Here is a 14064-nt window from a genome sequence, read left to right as displayed (position 1 = left end):
GGACAAAACTTTAAAACTTGAGTTTTTTCTGAGATGTTTAATTATGTATACTTTTCAAGAACTTTCACAACTATAACAGTGCCTCATAGCCATCTATCCAGTACAGATGGTATCCCATTAGCTTGAATGGGAAACACACTCTGCAGGGACGACTAATACCCAAAAAAAGTTAAATGCTGTTTTGTTCTCTCCTAAAAGTAACATATTCAAAGTGCACCATGTGCTATAGTCTGAAGCTACTCTATTACATTCTTTCTGGAGCAGGCTAGTTGACAATGATACGTTGTTTACTCTAGACCTGAGTTTCTAAATTTGTGTCTGGTTTATGGAATGTGATACATACTCATCATCTCCCCCGCAGAGCTTCAGAAGGGCCTTCTTATATTCACCTGATGTATCATTCTGAAATAGGCACAATAAGAGAATTTTAACTTTTAATTCCATGGTAGAACTTCAGCTATAACAGTACATTTCATTAGAGTCACATTATTTAGGAGTGTCAACAAGACAAGGAGTTATATGCATTTAAATAGAACTGGTCTGGGGAAAATGTATGTTTCAGAAGGACTACTATAATATATATAAGTAATCTACTGTGCAGCCACGGGGCAGCCATTCAAGCTGAATGCGGCTATAGCGCACGCATTTATACAGATAACTGATCAATTCTTTAAAATACAACAGTTTTAGTTTATACACAGGGAGATAAATAAGGACCAAATGCCATGCATGGCGCTCTACAGTTTTGTGATCATATTGCCATTAGATCATTGATATTATGACAGACATGGGCAATACAGCAATTAAATCAACTAATGAATGCAGCAAACATGTTGTTGTCCCTGTTTTCAAGACTAAACAACTGATATCCATTTATTGATTTATAAGCTGATCCAATACGGTGCCAAGCTCACCTTGATCATGGAGTAAAGAGATTTCTGATACTTAGACCGGAAAGACTCCCTAATGTTCAGCATGTCAATCTCACTCCTTGAAACCATGATCCGGATAAGAGTGTTGTCAGAAGTACCCAATCCCTATAGTGAGGTACCCAAGAATTGAATGAAAAGATGGATTTTGAGGGGGGAAAACAAATAACTTAATAATAATGAACTTTTTAGAAATTAAAAATATTTAAAAATGACAAACCCAGGTCCCCTACAAATAAATGTGCACATATTGATTTAATGGCTTTATAGTAAATGTCACCCACCTTCATCGATTTGTACAGTCTAGTCGCAAAATATTCCCTGATGCTTCGAATACATTTGACTGGGGAGAAAAATAAACAGTGAGAATTCAGGTGCAGCCAGCCCTGAACAGAAACATTCTCAGTAATGGCTGCATGAAATGTTCTGTGCCTGCATGGAACATGTGGCTACTGCTGCTTGTAGTATTTGTTTAGGAATATGGCTTATATGTTGTATTGCCATCTAATTACATGGTGGGAGCCTTGTCCATTGCTACAAAGAAAAATGTATTGAATATCAAGTGCCTTTATACAGAAACGTTTGATGTTTTATATTTTGGCCAGGCCTGACAATGCCTTATTATGCCCCAGGCAACGCCCTCGATTACATACCCTTTGATGCCTGTTCCTAAGGATACCAGGTTGCATTTTAATGGCAGCGGGATTAATTAGGGTGCAATTTACAGGGAGCGTGGGAGCAGGTGACTGGGTGATGGAGGGGTCAAATGGGAGGAATGATGGAGTGGTAAAAAAAGGAAACTCTTAGAATCTGTGTAGTCTGTGTATGTACAATAATTTTTTACTGATGACATCAAGGCAAAATGAAGAGTGCCAGAACTTACCCACAGCCAGCATCAGATCTTGAAAATCACCCGAAAGTTCCCCTTTTATGCTTTCCTCTATAGTTTTTCCTGATATCTCCTGGTACTTATCAAATACTGTATACAGAAGAGGGAGAGAGAAGAAGAGAGAATTATTGTAACAATCTTTTTACTTCTTAGAGCATGGCAGCATGTTACCCATGACTTGTGATCCCTTGGCCTGTAGGTTTACTATTTATCAGCGCAATTCATATTGCAGTGCACACAAACTGTGATCACACACAAATTTCCCCCAGTGTGACCAACTTTACATCACAACATCTGACAACTTGTTATAATATGCATAAAAGAAGGGCATATTCACTCTTCTTTGTGGTACAAGTTAAAGCGGACACAAAGGGGCAGATTTACCTAGGGTCGAATATCGAGGGTTAATTAACCCTCGATATTCTACTGTCGAATGTAAATCCTTCGACTTCTCATATCGAAGTCAAAGGATTTACCGCAAATAGTTCGATCGAACGAAAAATCGTTTGATTGAACGATTAAATCCTTCGAATCGTTCAATTCAAAGGATTTTAATCCATTGATCGAACGATTTTTCTTCGACCAAAAAAAGATTGCAAAGCCTATGGGGACCTTCCCCATAGGCTAACATTGACTTCGGTAGGTTTTAGGTGGCGAACTAGGGGGTCAAAGTTTTTTTTAAAGAGAAAGTACTGCGACTATCGAATGGTTGAATATTCGAACGATTTTTAGTTCGAATCGTTTGATTCAAAGTCGTAGTCGAAGGTCGAAGTAGCCAATTCGATGGTCGAAGTAGCCAAAAAAAGAATTCGAAATTCGAAGTATTTTTTATTCTATTCCTTCACTCGAGCTAAGTAAATGGGCCCCAAACCTTCCGTCCAATGCAAAACTTCCTGGTATACTACTCTAGCCACACACCAACATATAATGGAACATATAAGCCACACACCAACATATAATGGAAGGTTAAAACATGCAGTTGCAGAAGATGCAGTTCAGAAAATCTGGGCTTTAATCATAAGCCAACCTTTTCCTCAATATTTATTTTAATTTTGAACACATAACCAACACTATACCTGCCCTTCTATTTGATTTTCATGTAATTTTAAAAAACCAAAACTGATGAAGCTCCGGGAGAGCAGAGTCCCTTCTTTAATTCTGGGTTTATATGCATCTAAACAGAGACCAGATCATAGATTTTAAAACAAGATGTCAATACTGCAGTGGCCTGAGGTCATCATAAATGCAAACTAATGCAGTGTATTCAATGCTCATTTGTTGGGATCACAGAGACTGGCACCTACCTAGATGGAGATGTTGCTTGCTTCTGCTTCCCAAGATAAAGATGAACTGAGCCTCATCTGTTCCCCATTTCTGTTCTCCAGCTTCAAATAAGTGCTAAAAGTAGAAGAGGACAGAGATATGATTTACATAACATTAATGTTATATGTCATATCACAATGCTTTGTTTTTATTAATAGCAATAGCTACAAATCTCAATAACACACACCATGTGTCTAGGGCACGACAAGGGGGGGGCTACCTTCTTTTTTGGCAAAGGGTCATGTAATAAAAGTTATCACACCAGAAAAAAGGAAATGACATGCAAGTAAAAGAACTGCAGACTTTTCTTTAGGCAAATAACAGAGAGACTTCTTACACGTTTTGTGCCCAAGGGCACTTAATCATGTAACAAAAGTTGCAGCATTTGTTGCAAGTTTAGTCACATGTAGCATCCAATCAGCAGGAAGCACTTGATCATCTGTTTTAAAAGCAAACATCTTTTTGGTTGCTAAGGGTCCCTGCACCATAGCAAACTTTGTGCCTTTTTTAACATAGGGAATAATAGGTAGTGATGGGCAAATTTATTCGGCAGGTGCGAATTTACTGCGAATTTGCGTTTTTCACCGGTGGCGAATAAATTAGTGAAATTGCAGCAAAAATTTCACATTCCACTAATTTTTCACCCGTTTCGCGAATTTTGTGGGAAACGGGACAAATTTGCCCATCACTAATAATAGGCAGAAAGTGTGTGCAAGTTCAGTAACCCATACCAGTCAATAAGATGTTTATTTTAAACAGGTAACAAAAATGCACACTACTTGCTGATAAATTGCTATAATTGTCTACAATTGTAAATTGCCCATTTTATTAGCCACCAACTAGATAAAAGGACCCATTTATAAACAAAAATACAACTACAAAGCACTATATGGGTGCAAAATTGAGCATACATTTGTGCTATTGATCAAGGTACTTTTATCCATAGCTGCTTCTTAGAAACTTGTTGCGATGCACATTGTTTAAAGAACTGTGGGCAATAGTGTCGATGTGTGCAGTTGTGGGGAGTTGTGGATTTATGGGTAGCCAGAACCTACTGGTGATTTTGTGGTTATTGACTTGAATCCATGACTGTAACAAACTTGCACCAAGCAAATCAGGCCCTAATATAATTAGTAATACTCTGCGTTAAGAGGTGATGTGTATTGCACACAAATACAGTAAAAAAAAACAGGCAAACCTGTTAAATGTTTGTTCAAATAGACTGTCTTGGGTGTGGCACATTTATTAATTTCAGGGGTAAGCAGAGATTCAAGTGACTTGGCTACTAATGATGAGGGTACGAAAAATCAGATTAACTCCAGAAAAATGTGGGTGATTTGACTATATGGCAAGACCAAAAATGCATTTGCATTTGGGAAATGCAGTACAGGTATGGGATACATTATCCAGAAAGTTCCAAATTTCCTTTTTTTCTTTAATAATATAGTGAATAAAGTACCCCCTCTTGTAAAATATAAGGATATTATAAGTTACCGAGGAGTTTCATGACCATTTAAAAACACGAGGCCGAAGGACGAGTGTTTTTATACAGGTCATGGAACTGCGAGGTAACTTCTAATATCCTCATATTTTACAACTGGGGGTACTTTATTTATTATAATACCCAAATTTCAATGAGTCATGTGACCAAAATGACATCAGAACTCACCGTTTATAACTAATGACATCAGAACTCGCTGTTTATAAGGATATAATTTACAGGATATTCATGGCTTTTGTGTATTATAAAACAGTATCTTGTGCTTGATCCAAACTAATATTGACAGCAAACAGGTTTATTTAGTGTTTACATGATTTTCTAGAAGACTTAAGGTACGATGGTCCAAATTACAGAAAGATTCTGTATAACAGGTTCCATACCTGTAATATATGTCACTGGACATTGTGCAAAATTATCAGACTATAATCTATAAAACAAATGTAGACATTACCTGAGCGTCTTCCTCTACCAGATCCTCACTCACCACATCATCTTCTTCACGTGTGCCCTAAAATAAAGTGCAGATTGTTGAGTGTTTTGTAAAAGTGAAATTACTAAAGCCACACAGAAGCAAATCTTATTGTCCCTAATTATTATTATAGCTGAATTAATTTCTAAAATACTGACAGTGTTATGTATCATTCACAGGGCAAGGAACAAAGTGCAAAAAACAGGCACAAACCACCATGTTTTAAACTCTTTACACCCTGCCCTGTGGGTTAACACCCACTAAAGAGGTGTTTGCCGTCTAGTGCTATATTAATTGGGGGCTTACTGCAAAAGAGCCCTGTACCACATTTCCTATAGGCAGTGTTGTACGCTACATCTTTTTTGATAATAAACATGCCAGAAAATGACCTGTTTTAAAGAAGCACAGTTTCTTCGGCTACTGCAAAGCTACAAGCCCAATATTTTCCCTCTCTACCCTACAATCCGACAACAGGAGAGGGTATTGTAAGTAATGTATCAGTGTTTGCAGATGAAACAAAACTATCCAGCCCAATTAATTCCATCCTGGATGCAGAATCCTTGCAACACAATCTTGACAAACTGACAATCTGGGCAACAAAGTGGCAAATGAGATTCAATGTTGATAAATGTAAAGTCATGCACTTGGGATGTAAAAATATCCAAGCCACTTATACCCTTAATGGGACTGCACTAGGCAAATCCATAATGTAAAAGAACATTGGTCCTTGTAGATAATAAACTTGGCTGTAGCAAGCAATGCCAGTCAGCAGCATCAAGGGCAAATAAGGTCTTGAGCTGTATTAAAAGGGGCATTGATTCACGGGAGGAAGCGATCATTCTCCCACTGTATAGAGCACTGGTAAGGCCCCATCTAGAATATGTCATACAGTTTTGGTCTCCAGTGCTCAAATAGGACATTATTGTATTAGAGAGGGTACAGAGAAGGGCAACTAAGCTGGTAAAAGGTATGGAGAGTCTTGAAAGACAGGCCAAATTGGGGATGTTCACGGTGGAGAAGAGGCGGTGATATGATAACTATGTATAAATATATAAGGGGATCGTATAATAATCTCTTTAATGCTTTATTTACCAGTAGGTCTTTCCAGCTGACACAAGGTCACCCATTCTGATTAGAAGAAAGGAGGTTCTGCCGAAATATTTGGAAGGTGTTTTTTTACAGTGAGATCTGTCAAGATGTGGAATTCTCTCCCTGAATCAGTGGTACAGGCTGATACATTAGATAGCTTTAAGAAGGGGTTGGATGGTGTTTAGCAAGTGAGGGAATACAGGGTTATGGAAGATAGCTCATAGTACAAGTTGATCCAGGGACTAGTCCCATTCCCTTTTGGAGTCAGGAAGGATTTTTCCCACTCTGAGGCAAATTGGCGAGCCTTTAAGTGGGGTTTTTTGCCTTCTTCAACTAGCAGTTAGGCAGGTTAAAATAGAGTTAAAAGGTTGAACTTGATGAACGTGTGTCTTTTTTCAACCTAACTTACTATGTTACTATGGTACATACTATGTAACAATTCATTAGCTATTTGATGAAACAAATTAAGATTTGATATATCAGTTTCCAGCCAATCAAAATATTTAATACTGACAGAGACTACTAACAGAGCACTCGGGTTATGAGCAGTTTAGAACTGGGTTTTTAATACCTGCAGCAGGACAATCAACATTTTCTTAAAATGACCACTCGTGTCTTGGATGACATCTGCCTCCAAATCTCTGCCATATGCTGTAAGAAAGAAGATAGCAAACATTTGATTAGAGATAACAAGTTTCCATCACTTTGGGTCAGTGACGCTCTGAGCTACACTGAAGAGTTGTACTTGCTGGACACTTGACTAGAAACCCCAAACAGACGTTTGTATCTGTATAATTAAGATGTCTTGTATCCACATCACTATATCATAATTGAATCAATGGCATCAAGCATATCACAGCAGCTAAGTATATGTAGTCACTTGCCATCTTTGTAGGCTTCGACCAGGGCATGAATCTGTTGGTTGCTCCGAGATGCCAGGATCTCAATGAGACATTTCTCATCAGTGCCAACACCCTGTAACACAAATAGTAATTTGAAGCCATTAAAGGTTGAACATTTCATGAGCACTTAGGCAAACTGGAAGCTGTAGTCCAAGAATATTGGGGATTTATTCCTAAAGCAACATTATACAATAAAAGGTTATGCTCAAGTCAGCAAGGCCAAATGCCCAATTTATGGGAAATGTTCTTACACTGCAGGCACATATTTATACGTTTGCTGCTGTTAGCACTGAAAACATAAACAGTTCTATGCTTGCACTTCTGATTTCATTATAGTGTAATATTGGCACGCTGACATTTTGCATTAGTCTCCCAATTTTATATAACAGCAAGACTACAGATAAAATACTGCTAGAGATGATTCTTTCTAGAGAATGCTCTTGCACTTGTAGTGGAACATAGGATGCCCTCCTTGGAGAGCTACAATGCTCAAATGTTAGTTATGAGGGGTTTATGCCCCCTTTTGGACAAATTAGCTCAAAGCAATACTCTTATCTGTATTTAAAGCATCGAGCAGGTTCCAAACCTTGACATGATCTACTGTGCACTCAAGTAGGGATACAAGAGAAAATAGCATTTGAAACTGAAAATGGCTCAATTAAACAGAAGATGGCTCAGAGGTTATTTATATGTTATGGGTGTTAATGAATGAATATGGGTTGAATAATTATTAGCTAATTCAAAATAAATAAAACAGATACTCACGGCCAGGGAATCCTTGATTTCCTTGGCATCAAAATAAGCAGGGGGGCGCATCAGTCCAACAATCAGCCTCTCAAACTTGCCTGTGAGTTCATATTTAAGGTCATCAATAAGATCCTGTTTTAAATAAAAACACATATTCAGGCTATAAATGGGAAAACAGCTTCCGTCGTTAGTTCCACGTTTATTATCATGTGTAAGACAGTATATAGTTTGGTGACACAGGTGTATGGGTACATTAAGGAAGGGGCAATGACACAGATTTTCCACAAGCATTTATCTGCATCTAGATATGATCCTACTATCTGGTACCCTTAGTCCAAACATGATCTTACTGTAGACCATCAGCCCGTCATCACAAGATATAAAGGAAGGCGCCAGAGGTTTCAACATTGTGCTGTACACTGTTACTTTGTATTATAATATAAACTGAATCAAATCACTGGTTGTGTTTCTTATATGAATGACTGGATGATAATATACGTAAGTGTAATTGCAGCTATTTGCTCATTTGCCAATATTTACAAGGCGCTAAGTAGAAAGAAGAGGTATGTTTTTGAAACAATATACCTCACTCACCCAAAGGTGAATTGAATGCTAGTAGGAACGATTCTCATGTAGAACCTTCACAGGAGTAAAATGCATTGCTCCTCTGCTCCACTGAGCACTGCTTAGTATATGGTGATAGTGCCTTGTAAGTAATGTAGAAAGGGTATTTACTTCAGTTACTATACAATAAAGGGTCAGTTTCAATACTGTAGGACATGGGCATGTGCTCATTAATTTGAACATGTACAATTTTAATGCTGCAAAATTAGGCATATTTGCAAATGGAGATGATAGTATCCCTTAATCCTATTAAACCTCTACTATAAGTTGGCCAGCAAAACGTTATATGTTAAACAAGAACTCAGAATCTACAAGTACTATGGGTCCTGGTGTTACAGTGGTAGCACAGTCAATTCTACAGAATTAAGGAGATAAATATATTCTTATCTTACCTTTCCATACAGGGATTTGTATGCCTGAATAATCTGGATGCGTTGGTGGTTGCTACGGGATGTAATAAGATCCAAGATGGCTTCTTTATCACTGCCTGTAAAGAAAACACATAGAGAGATTTACATAGTATTTAGACCTATTTCAATATATATATGATAAAGGCCTGATGAGGGCCGAAACGTTGGACTTTGATACAATGCAATAAAAAGACAATGTTTTTTACAAGGGTGTGCCACTTGGAAGATATTTTTTGTGTATTATATATATACACTTAACCCATTATCAATATATTTTATATCGGACATTGAGACATTTTGTGCCTTAAGCTACCAAATAATGCCCTCCCCTTTAAACAAAACAGATATTGTTTGTCCATATATTGCAATATATTTAAGCTGGCCAACATGTCAAAGAATAAAAGTTGAGTGCAGGACTGGCCATACAGGGGATGACTTTGATGTAGTTTGCCAACTTAAATATATTGCAATATATGGACCAACAATCCCTGTTTTGTTTGAAGGGGAGGCCATTTTTTGGTAGCGTAAGGCAAAAAGTGTCTCAATGTCTTAAATATATTGATAATGAGTTGAGTGCAGAGAACCTCTTGTACTTGTCCGTATGAATTTTGTGTTCACAGACTCATTGTACCCCCCGCTTAATGGTTTTACAAATTAGTGGTGAGCACAACTTCCCCTTGTCTGTATATATACACTATATATATATATATATATATATATATATATATATATATATATATATATATATATATATATATATATATATATATATATAAATATATATATATATATATATATATATATATATATATGTTCCAAAAGGTGCACACCGTTTACTGTGGAACTGCCCGGGTGCCCACAATAGTAAAATAGATATTTGTGCGAGAAGTAGCGACACTCATGGGGCTTTGTATTGTGCAAAAAGATAAATCCTTTATTTGAACTCAACGTTTCGATCCGTTACTGGGATCTTCATCAGGAGAAAACAGGACAATATATTCTTCAATATTTGTGGATGCAGGGTTAACTCAACAAATAGTTTTCCTTCAAAAGAACCCACACTCCAATAGTTTGTAAAGCAAACTGTTTTTATCGCATCTGTGTATCCAACGTTTCGGCCCACATTAGGGCCTTTTTCAAGAAAAAAGTATTTTTCTAGCATTTAAAATCAATAGAAAAAAAAAGAAATTTGTTAAAGGGGTTGTGTTCAAGGGGTTCTGTTCACCTTCCAACACTCTTTTCAGTTCAGTTGTTTTCAAGTAGTTCACCAGAAATAAAGACTTTTTTTCAATTCCGTTCTATTTACTGTTTGTGAACATTTTCATATTGGAGTGCAAGGATTCATTTATGAATTTTTGAAGCAGCTCTGTGGATGGGGGTCTGTAACTGTATATACATAAATTGTTAGATTTCTTATCTTTGTCCCTGCTGAGCAGAATCTCTGAGTTTCTTTAGGGTCAGGCCACACGAGCAGATTCGGGGAAATTAGTCGCCAGGGCAACAATCTGCCTGAACTGCCTTCCCCCTGTGAAAAAAATGAAAATCGCCTGGCACACACGGCGATTCGTTTTCCTAGTGAGGCAACTTCGGCTACCAAACTCTAGTCGTCTTCAGGAAGCCATCGCTGCTTTTTTCATGTAAGTTCTGTGAGTGCGGTTTGTATATAGCATATATAATTGCATTCTCTAACCGGCACCCAGGCACTGAGCTTTATTGAAGGTCAGATGCGTTGTGTGTGTGTATATATATATATATATATATATATATATATATATATATATATATATATATATATATATGAGTTGCTAATTATTATTATTATTATATTTTGTATTGTTATAGTTAGAGAAGTCAAACAGTTTTGGGTTAGATAAACAATGGCAACAATGAACACATTTTGGACTGAGATAAGTTGTGGCATGCAAGGTCACAAATACTTGACACTGGTTATTTAAAGATAAGGTCAAAAGTAGCTGACAGTTGTATTTGCAGCTTGAAATTTCAAAACTTCCAGCTTAGGCTTTATAATCACGCTTCATCTGTTAAAACTCTACCGAAAAAAGATTTTGCAACCAGCCTTTCCAATACCTGTCAATTTTTAGTGCTTAAGAAATATATAAGTCCTATGAACTTCAAGTAAGAATGAATAAATTGGTCAATTAATAAATGCATTTTATCAGTTTACTTGCATGGTATGTGTCACATTCGGTATCCCAAACCCAGAACAAACTGCAAGGTTCTGATCACGACTCATGCTTTTGCCTATAACAGCTGCCTACCACATCGGGGCGAGTCAGGTCTTAACTTGAGAGAACCAAGACAAGTGCTCTGGGCAGGAAGGACAGGGAAATAGAAAGCATAGTCAAGGACACAGGCCGGGCTCAAACCAATCAGTAAATGCTGTACAAAGTCAGGACCCGGAAGCAGTCAGTAACAGGCAAAGGTCAGTACAGGTGGTGTATCATCGCAGGTGAGGGACAGGCAATGGTCAAGAACAAGAAACCAGATTTTAAGCACACCAATGAACTGTCTCACAATAGACCTACGTTGGGCAGTGAGCAAAAGGACAAGGCACCTTTAAATATTTAAATTTCACACCAAGCGTGATGACGTTAGCCGCGGCATGCCAAATAAAAAAACAAAAAAACACATAAATTAAACAGGAAAAACCTGTGCGAGTGCCCGGAACCTAAGAGGAAGGGTTTGGGCATCTCCGCACAGGAAACGGGCGTCTCTGCCTCCCCACTAGACCACCATGAACATTTACCCCCATTCATTGGGACTCTACTATATATCTATAGCCATTCTGCCTCTATACTGAACATTGGTAAAATTGATCACTACACAGCACATATTTCTTAATAATTACATAGTTGCATAATTAAGTTGGTTTGAAAAAACACCACAGTCCATTAAGTTAGGTTTGCTAAGTTGGGGCAGTTTACACTGGAGAAGAGGTACTTGAGCTACTTGAGAGGGATATGACCACCTTGCATAAATTTACAAGGGGAACATACAAGCAATTCTCAGATGCTTGATCAGCATCAGGTCCTTCCAGTAAACATGAGGTCAACCATTCAGATTAGAGCAAAGGAGGTTCCATCTTAAAGGGATACTGTCATGGGAAAACATGTTTTTTTCAAAATGCATCAGTTGATAGTGCTGTTCCAGCAGACTTCTGCACTGCAATTTGTTTCTCAAAATAGAAAGCAGGTTATTTTATATTTAATTTTGAAATCTGACATGGGGCTAGACATACTGTCTGTTTCCCTGCTGCCCCCAGTCATGTGACTTGTGCTCTGATGAACTTCAGTCACTCTTTACTGCGGTACTGCAAGTTGCATTTAGAAAATTTAGAATTTAGAAATAAAAACTACACCATAAAAATCATGACAGAATCCCTTTAAGATAAGGAAATGTTTTTTTACAGTGAGGACTGTGAAGTTGTAGAACTCTCCCTGGGATTGTTGCATTGGCAGATAAATAAGATAGTTTCCAAAAAGGAATGGATGCCTTTTTAGAAAATGAAAAAAGTACCTAGTCAATGAAATTAACTCTAAACAAACATTGTTCCAGAGACTGGTCTGATTGGGAGTCAGGAATGAACATTTTTCACCAAACTGGAGAAGCTGCAGGGGGTTTCATCTTCCTCTGAATCAACTAGCAGATAGGTAGATTTCACAAATGCAAAAAGGTTGAACTTGCTGCGATGCTTCCGGGTTCGCACGGTTTTCTGGTAGAATCAGGTTTCTTTGGGCGCACTGCATGATGTCATAGCAGTTGGCGCAAAATTTGAATATTTAAAGGAGCAAATGCCTTATTCTCATTGGCCAATGTAAACGTCCTTTCCTAAGTTCCTGGGTGCTATTTCTAGTTCTGTTATCTGGTCTTGATCCTTGCCTGTCCCTGACTTGTCCCTGCTGCCTGATACTGAACCCTGCCTGGTTTTGACTATTCTCCGGATCCTGATTTGGTGATGAGCTAACACTCTGAGTTTTGACCTTGGTTTGTGACAACGACCTTGCTGCCCTTATCTGATTTGGTACTGCATTACCCATCTGGTATTGACCCTGTCTGTTCACACCTCACTGACTGCTCCCGCATCCATTCCGCATACTATGGTTCCCTAGCCTGCTCAGAACTCTCTCCTTGGTCCTCTCACATTAATTCCTGGCGGCATCTGAGTAGCGGAGGGCTCCTCCCAAAGCCAAAGTCAGCTACTATAGGCAGAAGCGTGAGCCATGACCAGGTCCTTGAAGTTTGTTCTGAGTTTCAGATACCTTACGTTACAGCTATGTACATGTTCATAGGTACTCTGTGCATACAGGGCACATACTGTAGGTCTCCAAAACCTGTGATAGGTATTAGTCTGCCACCTTGGAAACTAGGGTTATATAGAATACATTGTAACTTTTTACATTAATATGAAGTCATCATCAGGGAAAATGAAATATAATGTAAATTTTTTGTGATCTAATAAATGTTATGTCATTTTTCAAGAGTGTGTCATTTTGTTTTTATTTTCTAAATAGTAATGCAGTTGGGTGGACTCCACTAAATTGACCCCTTGAGTTTGTATTTTATCACATATTAAGGCACTTTCAGGCAAGAAATATTCTTAAATGCATTTTAAGATTGGTCAAACGCAAATTCCACTCCCGACAAATATCTTAACAGTCCAATGCATCATGTACGACCATTTCTGCTTCTTGTAATAATTATTTTTATTTAATGTTATATGTCAAAACTCACACGTTATTCCTTCATGATAACTACCACTTTTAACTGGGAACTTAAAATGCCAATAACACTTAAATTGTTTAGATATTCTTAATTAATGTTGACCTTGAATGCACTGAGCGGGAAACTTTAGATCTTCAGAAAGTAAATATCTGAAGTTGTTAGCTAACAGCGGCTTTGCATAAATCATGAAGAAGAAACAGAATAAGGCTGTCTTTGTTTTACAGGCAAGGGAAAGGTAAAATTCAATACCAAGTTACACACAGGTTCAGATGTTCTTATTAATATGTTCTAGAGACTCAACGTTCCTGCAACTGTTTGCTATTTTGATTTTACATATCATATGGTAGAACATGCAGAGAATAATATTTTACCATGAACGTGAAACAAAAACATTCATATATCCATATGGTACTGGCTTCAGTAGTGGGTTACATAAGG

General features: G+C 37.7%; 1 protein-coding gene across 1 annotated transcript in view; it reads right to left on the bottom strand.

Annotated features, from left to right (window-relative positions):
* Positions 1-14064, bottom strand: part of anxa6.S (annexin A6 S homeolog) — a 51072-nt gene that overhangs the window by 15350 nt on the left and 21658 nt on the right. The window contains exons 4-13 of the mRNA XM_018254943.2: positions 8866-8960; positions 7868-7981; positions 7085-7175; positions 6772-6851; positions 5094-5150; positions 3123-3216; positions 1813-1908; positions 1214-1272; positions 915-1037; positions 344-402 (exon numbers count right to left, since the gene is read on the bottom strand). Of these exons, the coding sequence (XP_018110432.1) occupies positions 344-402; positions 915-1037; positions 1214-1272; positions 1813-1908; positions 3123-3216; positions 5094-5150; positions 6772-6851; positions 7085-7175; positions 7868-7981; positions 8866-8960 (868 nt within the window). The remainder of the gene's footprint in view (positions 1-343; positions 403-914; positions 1038-1213; positions 1273-1812; positions 1909-3122; positions 3217-5093; positions 5151-6771; positions 6852-7084; positions 7176-7867; positions 7982-8865; positions 8961-14064) is intronic.

This window comes from Xenopus laevis, chromosome 3S (genome assembly GCF_017654675.1).
Source record: "Xenopus laevis strain J_2021 chromosome 3S, Xenopus_laevis_v10.1, whole genome shotgun sequence".
Classification (NCBI taxonomy): Eukaryota; Metazoa; Chordata; class Amphibia; order Anura; family Pipidae; genus Xenopus; species Xenopus laevis.
This window is presented reverse-complemented; position numbering and strand designations above follow the sequence as displayed.